This window comes from Dromiciops gliroides, chromosome 4, assembly GCF_019393635.1.
Source record: "Dromiciops gliroides isolate mDroGli1 chromosome 4, mDroGli1.pri, whole genome shotgun sequence".
NCBI classification, from domain to species: domain Eukaryota; kingdom Metazoa; phylum Chordata; class Mammalia; order Microbiotheria; family Microbiotheriidae; genus Dromiciops; species Dromiciops gliroides.
In genome coordinates this window covers 105,007,384-105,034,463 of record NC_057864.1, presented here as the reverse complement: position 1 = coordinate 105,034,463, position 27,080 = coordinate 105,007,384, and the positions used below count along the sequence as shown (strand labels likewise).

At 45.6% G+C, this 27,080-nt stretch overlaps 1 protein-coding gene across 1 annotated transcript; it reads left to right on the top strand.

The window, feature by feature from the left end:
* The first annotated feature begins 1,517 nt into the window (after nt 1–1,517).
* On the top strand, nt 1,518–27,037 carry SLC26A9 (solute carrier family 26 member 9). The gene is given in 29 exon segments (XM_044003151.1): nt 1,518–1,642; nt 5,858–6,011; nt 6,446–6,482; nt 6,485–6,553; nt 7,528–7,584; nt 7,587–7,702; nt 9,073–9,121; nt 9,124–9,235; nt 10,247–10,401; nt 10,874–10,881; nt 11,439–11,478; nt 11,481–11,520; nt 12,324–12,382; nt 12,385–12,470; nt 14,294–14,372; nt 14,375–14,406; nt 14,770–14,853; nt 15,406–15,498; nt 16,439–16,545; nt 17,498–17,567; nt 17,692–17,784; nt 18,058–18,107; nt 18,109–18,169; nt 18,655–18,936; nt 20,356–20,386; nt 20,389–20,409; nt 21,559–21,704; nt 24,783–24,854; nt 26,942–27,037. Coding segments are annotated over 29 exon segments (2,376 nt in total). The 3' UTR covers nt 26,990–27,037.
* Nucleotides 27,038–27,080: the final 43 nt, after the last annotated feature.

Genomic DNA, 27,080 nt, shown 5'->3' with positions numbered 1-27,080 from the left:
GACAAGAAAGGAGGCAGGGGCAAAAAGAGAGGGATGCGTCTACCTTTTTAAGTCTATGGGTTTGTAAAAGTAGAGATGTTGGCAGTAATAAATACAAAGACCAGTTTAAAAAAATATGGCATAGATCAGCAACTAGGAAACATTAATAAAAATTCAACCCCTACATCATAAATACAGGTAAGCTGAGTCCCAGAAAAGTAAATTGCCTTGACTGGGTCATATAGTGAGTTAGCACTACAACTAGGGCTAGAGCCCAGAGTTTGGGGATTTATAGTTCAGTGCTGACCATGCAACTCTAGCCAACTTATTTGTATTTGACAACCATCGCCACCTCCAAACTGAGGACTGGTCATGAACAAAAAAAGGAACAAAACAAAACAAAAACAGAAAACCAGTCTCACCTGGCATTGCTTCAATATTCACCATGGGTAAATGGACAAGTGGCTCTTAGCCAAGGAGGGAGAGGCAACTCCCGCCTTCTATGGAGCTACTCAGTTTCAGACCCAAATCAAATGATTTTCCAAACCAGCCACTCCTACTCCCAACCTCCAAACTCCCCCTCCCCAACACCCAACTTGTCCCCTCTGGCTTCCTCATAGCATTAACCCACACCCTGCCCCACTCCTCCTCCCCACCCCCCCAGTCTTGCTCATCTCCTCCTGTTCAAGTCTCCAACACCCCCACTACCACCCCCGTAGCCATCTGGTCTCTCCCTGGTCAAAGACTTGAGAGGGGAAGCTCCCCCCAAAAGCACCTCCTCTAGCATGTAGACATGGATTGTCAAAAGGCACGATGATAAGAGATGGTACAAGAGGAGGGGAAAGGGTTAGGCTTGGGAAGCTGTAGAGTGAGAACTGGTGGCATGCCCCATTCAGATTTCCCCAAACAAGCTATTGTCCCGGGAAAACCTGTTGGTAGAGTCCTAGACGCCCTAGTCTGACACCTCGCTCTGACACCTCAGGCTGGTAGGGTACCTCCTGAGGTCATGTCGGAAGGCATATTAGAAACCTGCCTCCAGGCAGTTTATTTGCACATTTCTTCTCTTAGTGACTGAGTATGATCCTTCCCTCATAAACGAGAAGGGAAACAAGATTCAGAAAGTGTAAGGACTTGGGAGTTGTGAGGAGGCAGGGTGAGTTGGAAATCAGAGATTGGGGAGGAACTTGAACTCAGCTCTGTCCCGCTCCCACCCTTCTTTCCTCGTCCTTATGATGCTATGATTTCATAAGTGTGGAGTGGCAAGCTACCTACTAGGCCCCGTGTTTCCTTCATCAGTCACTGGGAGGGAAGGTCGAGCCAAAGAAGTGAGTCCTGTGGAAGGGTTTGAAAGAGAAGAGGGAGGCACCTTCCTGAATGGGAGGTAGTCCCAAGTTCAGGGGGTGGGGGAAACCCAGAAGACAAATCAAATCAACGTCTAAAAAGCAAGAGGAAGGAGAAGGTCCCAGCTGGCATTGAGGGGAGATGCTTGTTCACCATCCCCTCCTCTCTCTCCACCAAGACTGGTAAAGGTCCCAGACATGAGCCAGCCCAGGCCCCGATACGTGATAGACCGACCTGCATACTCCCTGACCCTTTTCGATGAGGAATTCGAGAAGAAGGACAGAACTTACCCAGTGGGCAAAAAGCTTCGTGATACTTTCAGGTAAGATGCCAAGCTCTGAACCTTTGTTTCTCTAATTGTCTTGTGCTGGCCATCTTGCCATCAGAAATCCATGGCCCACCGGCCCACATTCTTAGGAATAGGAAAAAGGAGGAGCAAAGACAAATGAGCCTTACCAGGTGAGTTCCTCACCTTTGATTCAGGATCCAGAAACAATAGCTTATGTGGAAGGCCATCTCCTCACTTGCTTTGGGGTCCAAAACCCCAGAGAGATGCCTGGAGGAAGCTCAGGAAGGGTTGGAATTCCAACTCAGGAAGAGCTGGAATTCTGCCACCTTGGGATTCCAGTATCTCCAAACTGACTTCATGGATTCTCATGCCACCTCAGCTCTCCTAGGCTCTTTTCTATCATTCCCTTGGGAAATGCTGTCAGGAATCCCTTGACTGCAGAAGCAGTAATGGGGGCCCCATTTCAATCCTGCAATGTCCTCTAGCCCGGGGAAATTTTTACCCTCTGACCTCCCATACACATGCTCTCCTCCTCTCACTCCCCATACATATGCCTCCCCGACTCCCCCCCCCCAATAGATATGAAGCAATGCCCAGAAGTTGGGCAAATAGGGTGACAGCAGGGACCTCACTGCTCCCCATCCACTTTGTTCTCCTGGCTGCCCCACCTCCATCCTTCCTTTCTCTAACCTGTGACTGTCAATAAGCAGAAGTGGCTCCTAGAGGTGGAGGAAATAACTTCAAATAAGCAGCCCCAGGAGTCTCATCTGGGAAGTATTCTAAAGTGCTAAGGACCCAAGTCCCTGTCCTCTCCGCAAGCAGCCCTCAAGACCCGTCATGGGTTGGCTCTCTCTACTCCTACTGCCCCACCCCCCACCCCAGAACAGCTGATTCAGTTTCTTGGATTGAGGTCACTGGCAATGACTGGGGCTGTGATGCAGGTGGAACTGGTTCAGGCTGGGAGGATCATCCACTTGAATCTCTGCCTAAATCCCTGGCCCAACCCTGCTCTTCAAGGGAGGCTCAGCCGCTGGAGTTCTAGGCTCTGACGCCAGCGCTGTTCTTGGCCCCTAGTTCAGAGTTCCTTCAGTCTGATGAGCACTGCTAGCTAATGTATCCAAAGAATATAGGAGATCCTCTGCCCTGTTCTGTTCTGGACCTGGGCAGAAGGGACAAAGGGAGGGCTATTGTCCTGAAATGTGGGAAGAGGGGTGGGGGAATAAAGTAAAGAGGGCTGATGAAGCCAATCCCATTTCTCCCCCTTTCCCACATGGATGCAGTGCATGGACTTGAGAGAGCACCCCCTCTACCTCCACTCTGACCACTACCCTCTTTCCTCACCCTGTCAATCTCCAATAGCATCCAGCTATTTTCTGTCTTCAATATCAGTTTCTAGCCCTTTTTAGGATTCAGAGAGATTTGCCTGTATTAAAGCAGACTTGTAATTAAGGCTACCCATTTACCACCCCTGAAGTGTAGCTTTAGCCATCAGTATGCTCATTGGAGTGTTAAATTTTCAGCATGAGTATTTACACCTCAGAAATCAGCAAACACTACAAATCGGGGTGTGATTTATTGTTTTGTTAATTATCTAGGCTTAAGGAAGTGATGGCAAAAATGTCAATAATGCAGATTCTACTTAAAATGTGTCTTTTTTTTTTTTTTTTGGAGAGCCAGTTATTAACTATCTACCAGCAAACTGCTGGCTTTAGCTCTTCCCAGAAGTCAAATAAAAACAGTATCTTCTGACATCTGTATAAGCCTATTGACCCCCAAAGTTGGACTGAGTTTCCAGAAAAGCTCCAAGGTTTGTTCTGCTTTAGTTGACTCATTTCTTGCCTTCCACAGTAAGTGAAAGTCAATGGGCCTACTGCTCCAGGAGGGGCAGGAGATCCAGGAAGGACTTTTCTGTTGCCCAATGATACCACTGGTCTTCTACACTTCTCTACTTCTGCAAGGATACCACCATACTTTCTAGTGTCCAAGGCTTACAACTTTGGCATTATCTTTAACTTTTTACTCTTTCAACAAATCAAATCCATTTCCAAATCTCACCATTTCCACCCCTACTTCCTAGCTGCCCCCATAACATACCGTGTATTCATTCAGCCTCTCCTCACTAATTACATATCCGCCATCTTAGTTCAGTCCCTCCTCACCTCTTATCTGGATTGTTGTTCTCCCTGCAACTAGTCTCTCCCTATTCTAATCCATTCTCCACACAGCCACCAAAATGCGTTTCTTTAAGATTGAGCGGGGCGGAAAAAAAAAAAAAAGAATGAGTCGGGGCGGCTAGGTGGCACAGTGGATAAAGCACCGGCCCTGGATTCAGGAGGACCTGAGTGTCAAATCTGGCCTCAGACACTTGACACTTACTAGCTGTGTGACCCTGGGCAAGTCACTCAACCCCCATTGCCCCATAAAAAAAAATGAGTCTGATTATGTCGTTGCCCCTAATCAATAAACTCCTATGACTCCCAATTTAAAATGTAAGCTCATCTATTGGACTTTAAAAGTCCTTCAAAACCTGGCCCCAACTAACTTTCTAGCTTCATTATTTATTAATCTCCTTACCACAATCTATGGTCCAGCCAAACTGTCTGTCTTTCTGTCCCTCATACATAATTCTCCCATTTCCCTGCTTTGCACGACTGTCCTGCAGGCTTAAAATGCATTCTTTTCCTCCCTCTAGCCCAGAGAATCCCTTACTTCCTTCTGGAGAAGTACACTATGATATTAGTTTTTTCCTAATCCCTCTCATTTGCTGTACTGTACCTTCCCTACCTAAACTACCTGTATTTATTCCATATACCACTAAAAAATGAACATACTCTCTCCAGAGCAGGGACTGTTTCATTACGTCCCTTGTGTCCCTAATACCTATCACAGTGCTTGGCACATAGTAACCACTTAATAAAGAATATATTGTTGTGTACTGGATAGCGTCCCAGACTGGAGTCAGGAAAACTTGGATTCTAATCCCACTTTTAATATTGCTTATTAGCTGTGTGAGACACTGGGCAGTCCCTTAAACTCTCTGAGCCTAGGGGGCAGCTAAGTGTCACAGTGGATAAAGCACCAGCTCTGGATTCAGGAAGACCTGAGTCAAATCCAGCCACAGACACTTGACACTTACTAGCTGTGTGACCCTAGCTAGTCACTTAACCCCCATTGCCCTGCAAAAAAGAATTCGCTAAGTCTTGATTTCTTCATGTGTAAAATAAGAAGTGGGATTAGATGATCTCTAAGGCCTAAATGCTAAACTCCTATGCCTGTCAATTGACTAATTGATTACTAGATGGAAGAATCAAGTTATAAAACCAATTTCTCCCAGTTTCTGGGGACTTTAAGAGACTTCCCAGACTTAGCGAGATACAAAGCATTTCTGTGTTGGTTTAGGTTTTGGGTGACATCCAGGGGACCTAATATCGGGGAAACTATTGTTGAGCAACACCAAAGAATCAGAGTTGGTGACGGTAAAGAAAGGAGGACTAATCAAAGGGGTAGATGAGTCATCCAGAATGGGCCTTGATTCCATCCCCAAGTATCTGATTGCATTGAACTGGAACACGGAAAGCAAATTGTTACCCCCCAAATACACACACATCCACCCCCACCCATCAATCCACCTTCTGTCAGTCTCCATTCTCATGTCCTTGTTCCTCAGCCAGGGGAGTTCCTATGAAAAGGCCTCAAGGCCTTGGACAAACAGGGAAGGGATCAACTCTCCCCACCCTGTGTTGACCAATGAAACTTCACACCACACACACCCCCCCATGTCAGTTAGTATATAACTGGGGAAAAGGACCCAGGTGTGTGTGTGTGTCCAAGTTTTACACTTAAAGGTTGTATAAGTCAGCAAGGACACAACACTGGGGAGGCAGTGAGTCTCCTCCAGAATTGATATTTAAGGAATGAGGCAGGTGACTAGCTTTAGGATGATTCAAATACAGTCCTGTCTAGAAACAAGCACAAGGAGAAGAGGGCTATGGATCAGGATGCAAACAAAATTTCAATGTTTTTAAACCCAAATACTGCAGGAATGTTGGTATAGGTTAAGAATTGCCCTTCTGTCCACCATGAATCAATTATTTACATAATTTAGAGTGCATATATATGAGCAGGGACTGTAGAGTGCTGGAACCTCCCAGTCCAGCATGTCCGAGTCCCTTGAAGATGTTCCTAATAGACAAAAGGAATGCGGTCCCTACTGGTCCCTCCTATGACTGCTCTTCTCTTTCCTTCCAGATGTTCCTCTGCCAAGATCAAAACTGTAGCATTTGGGCTTTCCCCCCCTATCCTATCCTGGCTCCCCAAATACAAGATCAAGGACTACATCGTGCCTGATCTGCTTGGGGGACTGAGTGGGGGATCCATTCAGGTCCCACAAGGTGAGAGGATCGTCTCTAGCTACATATGATGTACCACACCTCTGTCTAAAAACAAAACCAAAAAAACCCATGATTCTGAACTTTAAGGTGTGCCTTCCTTAGACTTTAGGGGCCCAAATTGGGAGCATGAGCCAGGATTCCCCCTCAGGGTTCCTATACTGTATGTTCCCTCAGGTGGCCTGCTTTCTAAATATTAGGCTGGAATCAGTATCCCTTTGAAGTAATGAGACTGTCCTTCATTGCAAAAAATCATCACAGTGCAACAGTCTGTCTAGCCTTAGAGCCAGAGCCCCAACTTCAAAGTCCTAGATCTTCCACTGACTCCTGGTGTGACTTGTTTCCCTCTCTGGGTCTCAGCATCCTCAACTGGGGAGTGAAAGGATTGGACCAGACAATTCTTCAGATCCTTTCAGGCTCTAAACTTATGATCTCATAATTCCTTCAGCATGGCTTTTGCGCTGGTGGCCACCTTCCTGCAGTCAATGCCTCTACTCATCCTTCTTTCCTCTCCTGACCTACTTCTTCTTGGGAGGTGTGCATCAGATGGTGCCAGGTAAAATGCTTCCTGACCCTCAATCCCCCTGCCCATCCTCTCCTTGTTGGTGAGTACAAGGATCTAAAAGATGACGGTATGTCCCGAGTCATCCAGAAGAGGGAAATTCACTAGGTTGGTAAGGAGATGGAAATTTTGCCATTTTAAGGACTGGTCCAAAAAGCTAGGAACCGAACCTGGAAAAGATATTGTTATGATTTTGAATCAGCTTAAGAGCTGTCATGGGGGATGAGCTGACCTCTGATGTTCCTTCTGGATCTCTATGCTCCTATGTTCCCATAAAGGGAGTCTCATGCCTTCTTCTTGGCCATAGAAAACAGAACTGGGAACAATGGGTGGAAGTTACAGAGAAGAGGATGTAGAGAAAAATCCCTGGCAGTTAGAGCCATCGGAAAATAAAATGGGTTAACTTTCCTTACTAATGAGGAAGAGCTAATGGGAAATGAGTTCTCCATCAGGATGGAGAGAGGGGAGTCTTCAAGTACAGTCCCATGCGTTGGGTTGAGAGGAGACCAGGTGACCTCTGAAGTCCCTTTCAGCCCTACTAGGTTGGAGTTCCATCTCTCCAACTCATTTTACTGTATGGTCCTCAAGACTTCTCACTTAGCCTTTCTGTCTGAGTTTCATTTTCTGTAAAATGAAGATTATAATGGCTCTGTCAACTTCATGGAGTAGTCCAGGCTAACACTGATATAGTATACATGGGGAAGACCTTGCAAAGCATGAAGGGCTGTACAAATGTGAAGGAAGTGTCTTTATTACTAGAGAGGAAACTGAAGGATGGGGAGGTGGAGGCCAGGAGAATATGGAATCATTGGGAGCTGAAGCTCTATCCAGGACTGCCTTTCCCAGTAGAAATATTCAGCTGTTCCATAGGCCCCCAGAGGGTTGGGGAGCCATCGTGGGCCACTGGTGGTTGTAGCGGGTATTGGTCCCAACCTCTGTCTTTTGCCGGGCTGGGTGGGGCACCGCAGGTACCTTTGCTGTTATCAGCGTCCTGGTGGGTAACATCTGTCTGCAGCTGGCTCCGGAGTCAAATTCCAGGTCTTTAACAATGTCACCAACACAAGCTACGTGGACATAGCAGCCATGGAGGAGGAGAGACTCCACGTGTCGGCAACACTGGCTTGTTTAACAGCCATCATCCAGGTGAGTGGGAAAGGCAGAAGTGGCCCCAGTGAGACCCTGCTCCTCCTGGGGCCAGGGAAGTAAGGGCCCAAGGAGATCGTAGACAACTGCTCCAGGGTCCTCAGCACCTCAAGGGAGGCAGATCAAGTTACCTCTCCAATCCAAGAATCCTCAAGCTTTCTAGAGACCTTATCTCCATCCTCCTTCTGCACCACCAAACCCATTCCTTTAGAAAGGTGTGGGGGGGTGGTCTCTAACCTACAAAAGCAGATTTAGCAATTTGCCTTCTCCTACAGGGCTGAAAGGTACCTTGAGAAATCCTCTCACTCATACCCTCCTAAAAGAGAATGTCTTCTGAGATTAGAGGCTGCGAATTTCAGTTCAAAGAATCTTAGAGGTTACCTAGTCCAACCTGCTGCCTCTATAACATCCCAAACAAGGAGCTGTCCAGAGACCTCTGGAAAAGGTCCCCAAATCTCAACCTGTTCAACTTAATCCAATGTCTGACAACCTTCTCTGCCAAGATATTAAAAATCCTCACTGCTCGCAAATCCTTTCTAATTCTTCATATACTTAGAGGCTGCTAGGAAATGTCTCCCCTCCACTCCCATCTGCCTCTGAGCTCCTTTATCTACGCCATCAGTAATTCATTGAGGGTGTACCTGAGCCAAAAATAACACAGAAAGTCTCAAGAAATCCTTTTTTTTCTAAATTCACATTTTTATTATAGAGAGTTCCACTTCTCATAAGATATAGGTCTATGTGTGATAAGTAGCAATCTAGGATCATGGGATTTTAGAATTAGAACTTTATTTAGAGCTAAAAAACAAACTTTGGACATTACCTCCCACCACCTTTCCATTTATCGATAAGGAAACCAAGGTCCAAGAGGGCAAATGACTTGTTCAAAGGTTATACAGGTGATATCAGAGCCAGCATTCAAACCCAACTTTTGTAAGCCCAAATCAAACATATTTTCAGCTAAACTCTATTGCCTCCAGTAGAAGTATTACAGGGAAGGTCCAAAGCTTCTTGAGACAATGACTCATAGAATTGGGGCAGGGGCTGGGGTGGGGGAAGGTGAAGTTTCAGACTTTACTTAGGATGTACAAAATGCCTCATCCCAGTTCCAGGCCTACTCTGTGCAAGGCCCTCTGCTAGAAACCTTAAGAAATACAAGATAGTCCCCTGCCCTCAAGAAGCTTACAGTCTAGTTGGGGAGATTGGATATGTGCATTATAAGATCACTAACCACTCAAAGATGCATCTGTGACATTCTGGGTGAGCTTCTGTGTCCTTGGCAGTGGGGCTGTGGGCATGGAGCTGCTGGTCTGGACAAGGCCCCAAGCAGCACCTGCATTTCTCTCCCCTTCCCCTTTGCCCCATCCTAGATGGGCCTAGCTTCATGCAGTTTGGTTTTTGTGGCCATCTACCTATCTGAGTCTTCATCAGAGGCTTCATGACTGCTGCCGGACTGCAGATCCTGATTTCTGTGCTGAAGTACATCTTTGGGCTGACCATCCCTCCTACACTGGCCCTGGGGCCATTGTCTTGGTGAGTCTGAACACCCAACCCAGAGGCTGCAGGAGATACATGAGAATCTTTCCTGCTCTTTCAACTTTGCTATTTTTAAATAATACTTTTTTTTTAGTGAGGCAATTGGGGTTAAGTGACTTGCCCAGGGTCACACAGCCAGTGAGTGTTAAGTGTCTGAGGCCGGATTTGAACTCAGGTACTCCTGACTCCAGGGCCGGTGCTCTATCCACTGCGCCATCTAGCTGCCCCCAACTTTGCTATTTTTAAAAAGTGATGAGTGGGGGCAGCTAGGTGGCGCATGGATAAAGCACCAGCCCTGGAGTCAGGAGTACCTGAGTTCAAATCTGGCCTCAGACACTTAACACTCACTGGCTGTGTGACCCTGGGCAAGTCACTTAACCCAATTGCCTCACTAAAAAAAAAAAAAAAAAAAAAGGTGATGAGTTCCCTTCGTGCATTCCTTCAATAAGAATTCATTAAATGCCTGCAATATATAAGGCACTTTGCTAGAACCTAGGACTACAGAATGCAACAGTCCTTTTCCCCTGTTAGTGTCCTGAAGCAAGACTTCTTGATCACCTATAAGGAATTCTTGTACTAAAAGCATCTTGTGCTTAGTGGGAAGTCAGACTGGATGACCAAAAAGGTCCCTTCCATATCTAAAATTCTAATTCTGTTGCCTTCGTTGGTTCCTCACTCCAGTGCTGTCAGAGAAGTTCTCTCTTAAATCTAATTTTTGTTCCCTCTGGCAGTAGCTTAAAATCTGTTTGCTCTTGTTCCACTCAGGGACAGAGAAAGAAAATTGATCATCTATTCCACATAGTCTCTCAAATCTGGGTTGAAGAGGGAGGTGGGTATGAGAGGCTGGATTTTGTTTCACTTGTGCCTCTCTCAAACACTGTTGCCACTTCAGGATCCTGGCATGGGTGCCCAGAAGTGGACATGTAGAAGGAAGAGGGAGGGAGCCTGTGAAGGCAATGACCTCTTCTTCCTGATTGTTCTCCTCTGATGCCTGTGCTCTCCTTCTAGACCTTTCATTGACATCTGCAAAAATCTGCCCCATACAAACGTTGCCTCACTTGTCTTTGCCCTGATCAGTGGGGTCTTTCTAGTGCTGGTGAAAGAGCTCAACGTTCGCTACATGCACAAGATCCGCATCCCCATCCCCACAGAACTGATTTGTGGTGAGGAGCTCCATTGGAAATTGGGTTTGGTGTTAGGAGCCTGACCCGATGGTCATGGGGCCAAAGGCAATGGGGACAGGATCCAGAAAAGGCAGGCCTGTGTGCAAAAGCCTGGCTCTGCTATTGCCTCCCTGTGTGACCAGGGAAAAAATCATTCTACCCTCTCTGGGCCTCAACTTCCTTATCTGTAAAATGAGAGGATCACACTAAATTCTCTCTAAGATGTCTTACAGCATGAAACGGTTGTGATTCCTAAAAGACCCCATGAGGTTAGAGTGTTAGTTTTAGATTTAGGGTGCTTAAATTTAAATCCTGGCTCTGTCACTTATGAAATGAGTTATCCCGGAGGGAGTTTCTTCATTCTTTAGGGTTCAACCATAAAATAAGGAGATTGAAGTAGACCAGAAGTATCAGACACGTGACCCAAAGGCAGCACATGGCCCATCACACTCCTGAGTGTGGTCTGATCTAGATCAAAATGTAACTGGGAAGGGGGCAGGTAGGTGGTGCAATGGATAAAGCACCGACCCTGGATTCAGGAGGAACTGAGTTCAAATCCGGCCTCAGACACTTGACACTTACTAGCTGTGTGACCCTGGGCAAGTCACTTAACCCTCATTGCCCCCCCCCAAATGTAACTGGGAAATATTTCACAAGATAAAAATATAATAAAACAGATAATATTACATTTAAAACTGAATCAATATGTGGTCCACAGGAATTCTCCCATATGGTTAGTGGCTCCTTTTTCTATTTAGATGACCTTTAAGGTTCCTTCTGAATCCAATTCTATGCTCTATCATCTTAAGATCTCCCAGTTATTGGGACAGGGACATTAAAGCTATCTCTACTACAGTAAATGAAACAGGAAAACCAGACAGTGAAAGTCAGTCTTGGTATATGTCTAGCTCTCCCAGGGGAATCTCTGTCAGGTAGTTGAGTGGAAGGGCCTGGATTCCTTTTATGAGAGAAGGAAGCCAGGTAGAGACTCAGTGCCCTGGCCCTGGCTCAGGTCCCATCTTTCCCTTCCTCAATAGGTGGTGGTGGCAACGGCTATCTCTGGGGGTTGTAAGATGCCCAGAAGTATCATATGCAGATTGTGGGAGAGATCCAACAGGGGTGAGTGGAAGCTGGCCGGGAGCTTGGCTCTCCCATCCAAGCCCAATCTGAACCTTGGTTCTGCAGCATGGCACAGTGTTGGATCCATGAGTCAATTCCAATTGGATCCTCTTTAGGACAGTCACACCCACAAGCCTAGTTCAGCTCAGCCCTCAGTCTATGTCTCTAGATAACAATTTTATTGGAACACAGGCCCAATTTATACACAATTTTACTAGACAGAAAATCAGATAAAGCCTAGTCGTTATAAGGAAACAGCTCTGCTTTGCCTCTATCCTGAGATAACACCCTTTTAACCACTTGGAATATAATTGCTCAATCAACATACATACTGGAGTGCCTACTAGAGGCAAGGCATTATATGAAGTTGCAGGGAATTAGAAGTACATCAATTACACTCCCATAGTCCTGGGAGGCAGAGTGTAACAGGAGGACAAAGAAAATGGTCCTGGGTGAAGGAGATGGCCCAAGAATCAAAGGATCCACCTCTGCTACTTAGTAATGGTGTAACCTTGAGCAAGTCACTTAAACTCTTGATCTCCCAGTTTTCTCATCTGTAAATGAGAATAATGATACTGCGCACTACATATACCTCAAATGAGATGATAGATATAAAGGAGTTATCTGCCCCAAAGTTGTGGCCCCAATAATCTCTGAAGTCCCTATACTTTCTTAAATATGATTCTATGATTCTAATTTGATCATACCCTACCCCACCCCTGATTCCCACACTCCTGCTCTCTTCTCCCATACATAAATACATGCTGGGTCCTGATCCTTCTTCCCCTCTGACTCCATGACAGATTTCACCACCCCAGTGTCCCCTGTGGTCTCCAGTGGAAGGATATGATTGGCACAGCCTTCTCCTGGCCATCGTGGGTTATGTCATCAACCTGGCCATTGGCAGGACCCTGGGAACCAAACATGGCTATGATGTGGATCCTAACCAGGTAATGCAAGGAGAGGTGTGGAAATGGATGTGTGGTTGGGAGCAAGGAGGGAAGAAGAGGGCTATGGGCAACATATTGGAGAAACCATACAAAGACAACTGCTGGTGAGGGTCCCCTAGCAAATGGCTATGACTATGTAAATACTGGGGACTATAACTTTGAGATATGGGCTTGTTTATATGACACTGAGGTTTTTTGTTTTGTTTTTTGTGAGGCAATTGGGGTTAAGTGACTTGCCTAAGATCACACAACTGGTATCAAGTGCAGGAAGGGACCTTAGAGGTCAAGTCTAACCCCCATCACTTTACAGATGAGGAAACTGAAGCTCACAGTTAGTAAACGTGTAAGGCAGGGTTGGAGTCTACTGTCTTTCTGACTCCAAGTCCAGCACTCTACCCATTATACCATGCTGCCTCTGAGGGAAACTGACACTCAAATAGTGATATGACTTGCCCAAGATGATGCTGGTAGTATGCATCTGAGGCATTGTTATAAGTAACCCTGAACAGATTGCTTGTTTTCTCTAGACCTCAGTTTCTTCACCTATATAATGAGATCACTGGACTAGATCAGGGGTTCTTTGCCTTTTTTGTGTCACAGACACATTAGGCAGGTCTGGTGAAGTCTATGGACCCCTCTTCACATTAATTTTGCTTTAAATTTACAGTTGAAGGAATTGTTAAATTTCAATTAGGGAAAATAATGATGTAATTTTTCCCATCCAAGTTCTCAGAACACCTAAAATCTATCCACAGATGCCTTGGGGGTCCATAGACCTCCAGTTAAGACCCCATAAACTAAATGATCTCTGAGGTCCCCTCCAGTTTTGAGTTCTCTGTAGTTTTGTTTATTCATAGGGGTACCAAAAGCCCTTGCTCAGCTCATATTCTGGCTCTTTGCATTTGACAAAGCCCACCTTGGAGCCCTGAGATATCTGGTCATGCCCCTAAGACTCAATCACCTCTAGTGATCTTCTCCAAATGACCCTTCTGGAAGCTAGGTGGTATAGCAGATAGAGTGCTGGACTTGGGGTCAGGAAGTCTGAATTCAAATCCAGCTCTAAATCATTTACTGGCTTTGTGACCCTGGCAAGTCACTTAACCTCTTCTGCCTTAGTTTCAAATGGGGGTAATAAATCACACCCTACTCAACACGGTTGTTGTGAAGATAAGATTAGATAACATAAAGAAAGTGTTGTTGTTTGTTTTTTTAGTGAGGCAATTGGGGTTAAGTGACTTGCCCAGGATCATACAGCTAGTAAGTGTTAAGTGTCTGAGGCCGGATTTGAACTCAGGTACTCCTGACTCCAGGGCCAGTGCTCTATCCACTGCACCACCTAGCTGCCCCAAGAAAGTGTTTTGCAAACCTTAAAGCAATATATAAATGTTAGCTATTATTAGGTATGTTATTGGTGTCCCTGGAATTTGATTTGCTATCCTATATTCTCTAGCTTATCCTCCTGGTGCTGGGATAATGAAATCATTGCGCTAGAACTAGAAGGAGCCTCAGGGCCATCTAGTCCAAACTCATAATTTTACAGATGAGGAGACTGAGGCTCAAGGTTAAGTGACTTGCCCAGAGTCACAGAGGTATTGAGTATCTGAGTCAAGATTTGAACCCAAGGTCTTCTGAGTCTAATTATCTATACTCTCTCCAATGTGCTGCCATGAAGTAGCCAAATCTCAAATTAAGCAGTTGAGTCTCTCCTGCCTCAGGTTCTCCCACTGCCTCACCCCACCCATGCTCCAACTCTACCCAGACTGACTCCTGACTGCAGGGGAGAGGGGCTCCCAAGTCCCTAAGCACTACTTCTCTCCCCACAGGAAATGATTGCTCTAGGCTGCAGCAACTTTTTTGGCTCCTTCTTTAAAATTCATGTCATTTGCTGTGCTCTCTCAGTCACCTGGCTGTGGATGGCGCAGGGGGCAAATCCCAGGTGAGCTGGGGGGGGGGGTGGCAGTGCATCTCTCTGAACTCAATTGGGAAGGGCCTCAGGAAAGACCAGGTGCCAAGTTGGACTCCAAGAAGCTGACCACACTACCTCCCACCCAAATCCTGTCTCCGTCCTAGAAGGGTGGAAACAAATTCAGGTCACTGGACACTTTCTCCATTGTCCCCTGTAGGAATTGCACATCAAGCCCCTTCCCCTCCACCACTTCTAGCTGAGGCACTGAGAGGCAGGGACAAATTCATACAGGGGACCCAGTTATTCCCCTAGAGAGAAAACCTTCACCCTCATCGCATATACACTGCCTATCCCCGACCTTCAGTGTTCAGATTGTTTTTTTACTCTTGACAGGTATCAAGTCTGTGTGTATCCCTAGTGGTGATGATCACCATGCTAGTGTTGGGGGTCTACCTGTACCCCTTACCCAAGGGTAGAGTGCAATTGGGCAGGCTGAGATAAAGGAGGGAAGAATCACAGTCATAAAGTATTAGAGACAGAAGTGACCATAGCAATGACCCAGACCAAACCCCCTGTCTGAAACATAAATTGAAGAGATTGATTTCATGAAGAGAAAAGCACACAGAACCAAGACAGGGGTGGGCATGGAACTGTCCAGGGGGGGCCAGTTGCTAGCATAGAATCTGACATGTTTCTAGGCCTATAACCCCTGTGGTGGCCTTTCCCTCAAAGGGACCAGACTTCAGAACACCTGCATCCTCATAGGATCCTCAGTTCCTAGGGGATTGTCTTGCACCTCTCTCTCTCTCTCTCTCTCTCTCCTTCTCTCTCTCCTTCTCCCTCTCCCTCTCTCTCTCTCTCTCTCTCTCTCTCTCTCTCTCTCTCTCTCTCTCTCTCACACACACACACACACACACACACACACACACACACACACACACACACACACATTCTTGACCAGAGGGGTTAGAGGACAGGGAAAGAGACATTGTCCTACTGACCTGAGTCTTTGTTTGTTCTCCTTAACAGTCTGTGCTGGGGGCCCTAATTGCTGTCAACCTCAAGAACTCTCTTAAGCAGCTCACAGACCCCTATTATTTGTGGAAGAAAAGCAAATTGATTGTGTAAGTGGTGTCCTCCTACCAACTCCTTGGCCTTCTCAGCCCTCCAAGGCCCATTTCCTCCTGGTCAACCTGTCCCTAATACCACTTTCTGGCCAAAGTTCAGATCTGCCCTCTCCAGAACTTTTTCACCTTCCAGAGGCCCATGGGAGACCCCATTGTCCAGAGATGGAGTTTTTAGGCCCAGACACAGCAAGACAAAGTGAAGGCAGGAAAATCAGGAGTCCCAACAAAATCCCTACTTCCCCTATATAATAAGAGCATTTTACATTCCCTACCTCATTTTGATCCTGTGAAACAACTCTGAGAGCTAGATTACATGAGTATCATTGTCCCCCATTCCACAAATGAGAAGCTTCATTGAAGTTCAGTAATTTGCCAAAGGGAACACAACCAGGAGTAAATGACAAAGATGGGACCCAAAAGCAGTTTTGTGTCTCTAAACCCTTTCCGCCATGCTGCTTTTTCTCTCATATTTCTGGAATTATTCCCAATCCTTTAAATTTGTCTACTACTTTTTCAAATTCCACAGTCTGATTGATTTGCACAAGACCTCTGTAAGAGAAATAGGGCAGGTAGTAATTAGGTTGAGCTTCAAGAATTCTAAAAACTCTGCAGAGAGGAACCATAGGAATACATATCCCAACATCTCTCCTAGCTGGCCCAGTCCTTTGATTGACAAATACTTGACTAGGCACCATCAAGGACACAGGTAGTCTGGTAGGGCTTAGGATGCATACTTCAAATACTTTGTCCCTAGATCATTTCTAGTCTAATAGGGGAAGAAACTAATTATAGTTGTAACTATAAAATTGCATCAATTCATTGAAGGGAAAAGGGATAGGTTTGGCCCTAGGAAGGCTTCCTGGAAGAAGTGGTCTTCTCCCTGGGCAGGCTTCAGAGCCCTAACCTTAGGGCAACTTCCTTCTCTCTCCTCACAGTGTGTCTGGGTTGTGAGTTTCCTCTCCTCCTTTTTCCTCGGACTGCCCTATGGTGTAGCAGTGGGCGTCTCCTTCTCCATCCTAGTGGTTGTCTTCCAGACCCAGTTGTGAGTATATACTACCAGGCCCAGGCTATCCCTCACACTCACCTACTCTGAAGGTCAGCCTTGGGGTTATTGATGCCAAGCCTCTATGGTGTCCATCACGAAGGCCTATATTGAACACAGCCAATTCCAGAGGTGCCCCCTTCGTCTTACCAAAAGCATGTGTCTCTGTAGCTCAGGACTGTAGGGACTACCTAGGGCATTCACAAGACCTGATCTAGCATGTGTAGCAAAAGGCCCTGACACAGAGTGGTTGCAGGGGGAGCCCTGTCTAAACTCACCTGTCAGGGAAATGTATTACCACTGACCATCCCAAAGGACACAGTTACTAGCCCTTGGGTTCTAAAGAGAGTTGAGGATAAAAGGGTTAGAAGGTAGAGAAAATCTGGCAAGCATCAGAGGTAAGAAGAGGATTCTGGCAAATAGGATAATCTCACATTATATGCCCTGAAGAGGACAAACCATTGATTGGAGTGTCCAGGGGCTTAAGCTTCTTCCCCGCCCCTAGAAAAATTACAAGCACTTGAGTTACTCCCCCCTAACCCCACCCCCCGCAAGAATGTTGTACCAGCTAGCATCAGTCCCAGAGGTTAGGTAGGGAAGGGTAGGTACTAAGCTTCAGGAAAACCTTCCCTTCTCTAACAAATCAGAATCAGGAATTCCTGATGCTGGCATTACATATACATTATGACCTTATGCATGTCCCCATAGCTTCAATCCCATTTTGGGAAATCTTTCTGTAGTAAATGGTTCCCTGGCCCGTTGTCCTAGTTACTTTCTTCTCTTAGACTATAGATCACCTGTAATTCCCCCTAGATAGAACCCCCACATCAAGACCAGGAAGGAGGTATTTTCCTCTCGCCTCTGGTCTTAGCAGCATCCTTTGAATTCTATATTAAGTGATTGTTCTCATTTGTGTTTTTTGGTGTGGTTTTTTTTTGCCTTCCTTATCTAGTCGTAATGGCTCTGCCCTGGCCCAGGTCATGGGCACAGATATCTATGTGAACCCTAAGACCTACAATAGGGTAAGTAGCGATCTCTTCCTCCCATCCTCTAATACTCCCTCTCCCCCACCTCACCTTTTCTAAGGCAAAGTTAAAAAAAAAATACAGACACTTCTGTCCCTAAGCCCAGTTTTCCTTGTGGCAGGTCCAGGAAGTAGAGGGAATTAAAATCCTGACTTACTGCTCTCCACTCTACTTTGCCAACTCAGAAATCTTCAGACAGAAGGTCATTTCCAAGGTAAAGTGCAGTCCCCTTGAACCTGGAGGGAAGAAGTTATCTGGGAATGACTCTGGGATGGGGCAAGGAATGAGAGAGACAAAAAAAGGTAGAGCTCAGTAGCAGCTAGATGGCGCAGTGGTTAAAGCACCGGCCCTGGATTCAGGAGTACCTGAGTTCAAATCCAGCCTCAGACACTTAACACTTACTAGCTGTGGGACCCTGGGCAAGTCACTTAACCCCCATTGCCTGCAAAAAAAAAAAAAGTAGAGCTCAATGGTCTTCTCCCCATAGATAGGTGTGGACCCCCAGAAAGTGTACCTGGCCAAGCAGAAATACCTAAGAATCAGGAAAGGGACGCAGGATGCCCACAAGACAGAGGAAATCCCTGTTCTTGAAAAAAAAGGTGAGCTGAACCCAAGATTACCACCGCATTCACATACGCATACTATATGCCTCATCAACTCTAACTCTCTCTCTCTCTCTCTCTCTCTCTCTCTCTCTCCTCTCTCTCTCTCCTCCCATCACACACACACACACACACACACACACACACCGTCTCTCTGCCTTATTGTATCAATAATGCAACTAATATGAATCAAAAGCAGGAGTTCTTAACCCAAGATCCATAAACTTGGGGGAAGGCCAGTTTATATTATGATGTTTATTTTAATATAATTTGTTTCCTTTGTACTTCTATGCCTTTTATTTTATGCATTTAAACACATGATTCTGAAAAGGAGCCCATAGCCTTCACCAGACTATGGCCAAAATGACACAAAAAAGAAAGAACCACGATCTACAGAAATGGATTTCTCTAGCTGGGTTGTCTAAGGTAAGCCAGACCCTGCAAGGGTCCACTCTGAACCATTGCCCCATCCTTCCCCCCAGACTGTCTCCCTACAAGAACTCCAGCAAGACTTTGAGGTTGTTTCCCCCACGGATACCAACAACAATCAGACAGCTGCCAATGGAACTGGGATTTCCTATATCACCTTCAGCCTAGAGGACCCCACACCCTCCAAAGATGAGCCACCAGCCCCCTTTACAACAACCAGTGAACCTGAGGACTCCCTGGCCAGTGTCCCACCCTTCATCTCTTTCCATACCATCATCCTGGACATGAGTGGGGTCAGCTTCGTTGACCTTATGGGCATCAAAGCATTAGCAAAGGTAAAGTCTAAATGGAAAGAGAAGAGACACCCCCATCCCCATTTTCCTCCTAACACCTTTACTAAGTTCCCTAGTTTGGAAAAGTTGAACCAATGCTCAAGTTTTCCCAAAGGAAAGGAGCAAAGTAGAGGGCAGTCCCTTGCTTCTTTCAATCTGCTCGGGGTGGGCAATCTCCCTAGAATATACTGTACACAGAACACTTCTCCAGAGGCATCACTTCTTGGCAAGGAACTCAGATCTCTGTAGCTTCCTTCCAGAAAAAGGGCAGATGGTTTCCTGTTTCCCCTACTCCCAGCCCTCTGAGACTCCAAAAATCCATCAGAGACAATTTGGCCATACCTGCTGACAGCTGTCCCCATCCCATGCTTAGACTGACAATTGGAGTGGTGGGCAAGTTTCTGGTCACTAAATCGAGAAACTTTAGTGCTGTATAGTCATTCAGCTCCCTGCTCCACATTTCCAAATGGGTAGATCAGAGGAGAATTGCCGGTAAGCTTATCTTCTTTTGATAGCAGTCTAACTACGTCTTGAAGATCAGAGTCAGTGGTAAATCATAGAGGTGACTGGGGGAGGAGAGAGTCTGTGGAGAAGCTTGGCTGGAGGAAGGGGGAGGGAGAGAGAAGGAAAGGAGGCCATGGGACCAAAGGCTTCCTGAATAAATTGGTCCCTTAAGCATTTGTTATAGGGAAAGCTTTCCTGTCTATCCCAGGCCATGGGATCAGAGACTTGAGGACTGGAAGGGCCTTTAGAGATCACTAGATCCACAGGCCCCCTCTACACCCTCTAGTGAGCTTGAAGACCTCCTGGCCAATGCCCCACCTATCAATCTCCCTCACAACATCATCCAGAACATGGAGAGGTCTAGAAAAAGATGCTAAAGGCTTAACTCCTTCATTTTCCAGATGAGGAGACTATCAGTCACATAGGTTGTAACCAGTAGAGTCAGGTCCTCTCACACCAAATCCAGGGCTCTTTTCATTAAACCGTGTTGCCTCATGCCTCATCCTGCTCTATAAGAGAGGGAGAGAATTAAGGAAGCCTCCTGGTAGCTCTCCCTCTGTAGCCTCAGTGACAAAGCCTGCTTTCTCTGAGTCTTCCCTTCGGTGAGAACAGGAAAATTGCCACTTCCATGCTCCCCGAGGGGTCAATGAGAAGGAAGACCCAGGGTGCTATAATTATCCTGAAGAGCCCATCAAATGGGCACAGCCAAGTTTCCGTGCCACTTTCCAAAGCTCTCAGTCAGCACTCCAAGGAGAAGTGGTGGATGCTGGGTGCTATTTTTAGTATGACTGACTTGTTCAGCTCTACTTGAAGTATGTTTTGTGGGTCACCTGGGGGAGCCACTCAGATCATTCTTCTCCTTTTGTCTCTCCTTCTGCTCCCCACCTCCTTGTCCTGACCCAACACTTCTGGTCCCAGCTCTCCTCCACCTATGGGAAGATTGGTGTGAAGTCTTCTTGGTGAATATTCAAGGTAAGAAGAGGGGTGACATTCAGGGGCAGTTACGAGGAGCTAAGTGGGGAGAGCCGAGCTGCCAGGTATTCTTTAGTTTTCTACCTACTGGGAAGTCATCAAGGAAAAATGAGAATGAGAGCAGATTGCAGAAAAATCCCAGGAACAGCAGTGCCAGAGTAAGGAAGGGCTGGCTCTGGAACAAGGCCAAACATGAACACAGAACAGTTCCCGTCAGCATGTGGGGGAGGGGGAGAACATGGAGACGATGGAGGTAGAGCAAGAGAAAGAGTCAGTCAACAAGCATTTATTAATCACTACATGCCAAGTACTCTATGAAACACTAGATATACAAAGGAAAAAGCCAAACAGGAACTGACATTCTAATGTGGAAGATTCCATGTACAAAAATAGGTATACACAAGTAGTTACAAAGTAATTGTGCTTAGAAGGGAAGACTAGCATGCAGGAGGGCCCAGGAAAGATTCCTGTAGACGCTGGTCCTTGAGAAGCATCTAAAAGGAAGCCAGGGCTTCTCAAAGGTAGTAGTAAGAAAGGAGAGCATTTCAGGCATGCCGGACAACCATTAATCGATGAATCAGCATTTATTAAGCACCTACTATGTGCCAGGAACTGTGCCAATTCTCTGATACAAAAAGAGACAAAAGATAAACCCTGCCTTCAAGGAGCTTACAATCTAGCAGATACCCTGAGCACTTCTTTAAAGCAGAGGGCTACCTGGCCCAACAGAGATTTTAACATCTTTAGGCATAACTACCACGAGGTGATGACTCCCTCAGAGTTAAATTGTTTCCTTTCCCTGAGTCTCAAGAATGAGTTTTTCCATATGTTCACAACGCCCTCTGCTGCTCAAACCGGCATTGCAACATTACAAGCCGACTTCTGGGAAGTTTAATTCCCAAGCCTTAAGATGAGAATGGCTCCCATTTACACAGTGCCTTAAAGTTTGCCGAGCCCTCTCTTCACCACAAGCTTCCGAGGTAGGCAATGTGAGGGTTATATCACAGATGAGGCAAGAGAGGCTCTTACAACTTTTCTCTGCTTCCTTTGTCCATCTAATTCTCCCTTACCTCCTTCTCCTTGTCTCTGCCCTCAGCCTTCAGGGGAAATGCCATCTTGACAGATAATGGTTTTTTTCCCCCTTTCTAGCCCAAGTGTACAATGACATTAATCACGGGGGTGTTTTTGAGGACGGGACCTTAGAACGAAATCACATCTTTCCCAGCATCCATGATGCTGTCCTTTTTGCTCAAGCCTGCAGCAGAACAGTGGTGACAGGACAAGACTTAAGAAGGGTATGTATAGTCCCTGACACTAAGGGTACCCCATGTGGGAATAGGGGGTGGGGAGAAGTGGGGTATTAGTGAACAATAATAAAGGTGATGCCTTCTCTGTACTCACCAGTAACTGAAGTGGGATCAAAGTATGTTAGGGCTAGCAAGGAACGTTGGAAGCTACCCAGTCCAACTCATTTTACAGATGAAAAAACTGAGGCCCAGAGAGGAAATGTAACCTTTTCCTCTTCTTTTTTTCTTCTCAGGAGCACACACACGTATACACACACACACACACACACACACCATCTAGAAAAAGGTATTGAGGAAAAGGTCGGAAAGAATAGAACCTAAGAGCAAGGCAACAGTCTTGGAAACTCTTAGGAAAAGAACCCAATCTGTTTTCTCTTTTCTCCTTATTTAATTAATTTTTTTCAGTCAATAAAAATCTACCTTCTCTCTTTCTTCTACCTCCCCCTACCCTGTCTTGATGAGAGAAAGAAAGAAAACAAAACCCCTGTTATAAACATGTAGAGTCAAAGCAAAACAAATTCCCTCATTTGACCATGTCCAAAAACCAAGTTCCATCTCAATCAGCACTGAGTACAGCTCCTCTCTGTTAGGAGGTGGGTAGCACATTTCAACATGAGTCCTTTGGAATCATGCCAGTGAGTCACTTTCCCAAGCTACACCAGACAAGGCTGATATAATAATACCTTATAATTCAGTAGTCAGTCAATAAATACTAAGTGCCTTCTAGTACAAGCACAGTGCCAAGCACTGTGCTTACTGCTAGGGATATAAAGAAAAGCAAAGAACAATCCCTGTTTTCAAGGAGTCACAGTCTAATGGAGGAGACAACATGAAAACAAATATGTACAAGCAAGATATATACAGGAACTAATCAACTGAGGGTGTGCCAGCACTTGAAGTTGTACAAAGTACTTTTTTTTTTTTTTTTTTTTTTTTTTTTTTTTTTTTTTTTTTAGTGAGGCAATTGGGGTTAAGTGACTTGCCTAGGGTCACACAGCCAGTAAGTGTTAAGTGTCTGAGGCCGGATTTGAACTCAGGTACTCCTGAATCCAGGGCCGGCGCTCTATCCACTGCGCCACCTAGCTGCCCTCAAAGTACTTTTCTTACAAGAGCTTGGGAGCAATTAGGATCAAGATTGATTTCTCCATTTCCCAGATGAGGAAACTGAGGTTCAGAGAAGGTTAAGTGGTTTGCCCAGAGTCACACAGCACCAGAGCTTAAATTCAGATCTTCATCAAGACTATAGCTATTTCTACTTGCTGTCACACAGGACCCTTGGGGCAAGTCATCGTTTAATCCCTCTTTTTCAGTCATGTCTGACTCTTCATGACCTCTCTTGGGGGTTTTCTTAGCAAAGAGGCTGGAGTGGTTTGCCATTTCAGCTCATTTTACAAATGAGGAAATGGAGGCAAACAGCATTAAATAACTTGCTTAGGGTCACACAGTTAGTAAGTGTCTGAGGTCCAATTTGAACTCAGGTCTTCCTGACTCCAGGCTCAGTGTTCTTCCCATTGTGCCACCTAGCTGTCCCACTGAATGAAGAAAAACATTCAAATAATTATAGATTAACTTTGTTGGTGCTCTATACAGAAGGAAAACTCCACAAGGGGGATGGAGGGGTAGCAGGATTGGTTGAGATAGGGGAAAAGATTTCTCCTTTGGAATTTTGACCTTAAGCAGTTCAGCGAATGGTATGCATATGAGATGCAAATCAACACCACTCAAAAATCCGGAATGTTGGGGAGATTGTGGGGCAGGGCTAGTCTTTCTCACCATAGGAGTCCACACCCAGGTTCTTTTCAAGCAGTTTTCTGGCCCCCTTCCCCACTCAGCCTCTGGGCCTTACTTTTACTTCAAATATCAATAAACCTGCCCCTGTCTTCTTCAGCTCTAAGAATGAGCTCATCTGGCCTTCGAGCAATTATTTGCTCTTTGCCTTAAGAGATGGGTGAAGGTGAAACCATCTGTAACCACATTGAAAAGCTGCCTAAGAAAATAAATAGGGTTTTTGGCTCCCACCCTAACAATGGCAAGGGGAAAGGGAAAGTGGGGGGGGTGGAGAAACAGGGTGAGCAAGAGCTAGACTGGGTGTCCTAAGGCAGCTCGATATCTTCAACCCTAGGTCAGAGGGTTGAAGAGTTTTCCCCTTAAATTAAAGCATTCTTCCAAGAGATGAAGTGGGGTTGATTGTGTCAGAATGCTGAATTTGGGGTTAGAAGACCTGAGTTTAAATCCCTACCCTGCAACTTACTACAGGTATATCCTAGGGAAAGAGAAAAGGAAATAAGTGTGGATATAGTGCCTACTATGTGCCAGGCACTGTGCTAAGCACTTTATTAATGTTGTCTCACTTGATCCTCATAACCGCTCTGGGAGATAGATGCTACCATTATCCTCATTTTAGAGTTGAAGAAACTGAGGCAAAAGAAAAATGAAATGTCTTATCCCCGATCATCCAACTAGTTAGTGGCTGAGGAGAGAATTGAATTCAGGTCTTTCTGACTCCAAGCCCAGGGCTTTCTCTACTGCACCAGGTGCCCCTTAAGCAAATTACAACAACTCTGGGCCTTAGTTTCCTTGTCTAAAAAATAAGGAGTTGGTACTAGACCCATTCATTCATTCATTTAACAAACATTTATTAAGCACGGATGGTGTGCGTGTAGAATACTGGGCATTTCCTGATAAGTGCATTAGAGAATTGCAAAACAGCGGCATGTGAGGGCTAAGAGGGAAGGTCACTGCTGACAGAAGGGATCAGAGATTTAAGCTCAAAATCCCTTGATCCTCTTGATCATTTCATGCCAGTAACAGAGCTCATAAAGGAAGATGGGCCTGTTGGCATGTGACTGATGACGGAGGAGGAGGGGAAAGGAAGGGTGTTACTGTCTTTTCTGGGGGGAAGTAAGAGGGAGATTTGATTGAGAGAAAGAGCGGCCATGTAGGAGGGGGAATATTATAAAGGGCCAGAGAAGAGACTGGATGCTGGCTTTGGTCAGTGCTCCATTTGGCCTTGGGGCTCAGTTTGAATGGCACCCATCCCACACTAGCTTCCTTCCTTCTTCACAGACTCCAGTGAACAATGAACTTTCCATGTACGATTCAGATGATAGTGGATCAAGCTACCATGATCTGGAACAGGTAAGCTGGGAGGGGGGTTGAGGGAGGGAAGGAGATCAAGCAGATATCTGTCAAAAACAAGATTCCCACTCAGTGGCCTTCCACTTAGTTGGGGGGGGGGGAGGGAAGAGGTCAAAGGAGGGGTTTGGTCATAGAGAAGAATTCTCATTCTGATCTTTTTCTTTAATTTTAATTTCTTTTCTTTTTAATCTATTTTTTTTTTTGCGGGGCAATGAGGGTTAAATGACTTTCCCAGGGTCACACAGATAGAAAGTGTCAAATGTCTGAGGCTGTATTTGAACTCAGGTCCTCCTGAATCTAGGGCCGGTGTTTTATCCACTGTGCCACCTAGCTGACCCCTCTTTCTTTTCTTTTTAATCTTAAAAGTATTTTTTTATTTTTCAGCTACATGTAAAGATAGTTTTCAACATTTGTTTTTATAAGATTTCGAATTCCAAACTTTTATCCTTCCCCTCCTCATTCTGATCTTTTAATGATGGATCTTCATTCTTTCCATATCAAACCATCAATACTTATTAAGCACTAACTATATATCAGGCACTGGGGGGGCAAGGAAAACAACACAGTACCTGCCCTAAGAGAGTTTACATTCTATCCAGAGAGACAATAGTCAATCAGCCAATAGGCATTAAAAAAAAAAAAAAAAGCATTGGGGCGGCTAGGTGGTGCAGTGGATAAAGCACCGGCCCTGGATTCAGGAGTTCCTGAGTTCAAATCCGGCCTCAGACACTTGACACTTACTAGCTGTGTGACCCTGGGCAAGTCACTTAACCCCATTGCCCCGTTTTAAAAAATATATATACACTAAAAAAAAAAAAAGCATACTGTGCTCCAGGCACTGTGCTAAATGCTGGGGATACAAAGAAAGGCAAAAAATAAACGCTCTTCAGGGAGTGCACATGCTAATGATGGAGACAATATGTAAGTAACTAGGTGCATACAGAGTATAAGTAGGTGATCTGCAAGAAGTAGGCATTAGTAGTTTGGCTGCCAGGAAGAACCTGGCAGAAACTGGGACTAGAGCCAAGCCTAGAAGGAAGCTAGTTATACTAAGATGCTGAAGAAAATGGGCACAGCATTTCAGGTATGGTGAATGAGCAGGGCAAAGGCATAGAGATGGAAAATGGAAGGTCATGTGTATAAATTGGTATATTTGTGTGTGTGTGTGTGTATATGTATGTATGTATAGAGGGAGGAAGAGAGAGAAGAAGGAGGAGAAGGAGGAGGAGGAGGAGGAGGAAGAAGAGGAGGAGGAGAGAGAGAGAGAGAGAGAGAGAGAGAGAGAGAGAGAGAGAGAGAGAGAGAGAGAGAATACAGAAAAATCTTGAGAGAAAGGTTCTAGCCACTCAGGGGTCAGGAAAAGTTCCATGTCCACCTTAACAGGATATTTTCAAGTCATTTTCTTGAAAGAAAATGTAAAGGCTCCAAATGGAAAAAAATCATGGAGGTGGGCCTAAGGGAAATCAAATAGTGGGTCTAGAAGAAATCACATTTATTTTTGTTTGTTTTTTGTGGGGCAATGAGGGTTAAGTGACTTGCCCAGGGTCATACAGCTAGTAAGTGTCATGTGTCTGAGGCTGGATTTGAACTCAGGTCCTCCTGAATCCAGGGCCAGTGCTTTATCTACTGTGACACCTAGCTGCCCCCCACATTTCTTCTTACTCCTATTTCCCTCCCCTTTGTGCCTGTTTTCAATGGGATTTTGTGGCTGGATAGGCATTGAGCCTGTCTGCTTATGAGGGCAAATTCTGAACTTAGAAATCAGAGAGGAAAGAAATAAATGTGGCAGAAGAGGTCGTCTAATTTCCAAGAATTCCTTAAAGGTCAGAATTGTGCAGAGATGATTCTCCCCATTTTATAGATGAAGAAAACTGAGATGCAGAGATGTCCTTGTATCAAAGTCAGCAGTCCTAAACTTGTGGAAGACTAGACACTGCACCTGCTGCTGCCTTCTCATTTTGTTTCTACCTGCTGCTTCTCAGCCCTTAGGACTCTGACCCCAACCGTCAGGGTGCACGCTCAGCCTCAGCCCACTCTCCTGACCAACAAACAAACCTAATGGTCTCTCCTTTCTGCCTCCCCAACAGGAGATATTTGGGAGCATGTTCCACTCTGAGACACTGACAGCTCTGTGAATCTCCAGCAGAAACACCTCACCATCTCCAGCATTTCCCCTTCCCCAGGACCTTGCATGAAGAGGCGCCTGATCCTCTGAGCCTAGGATTG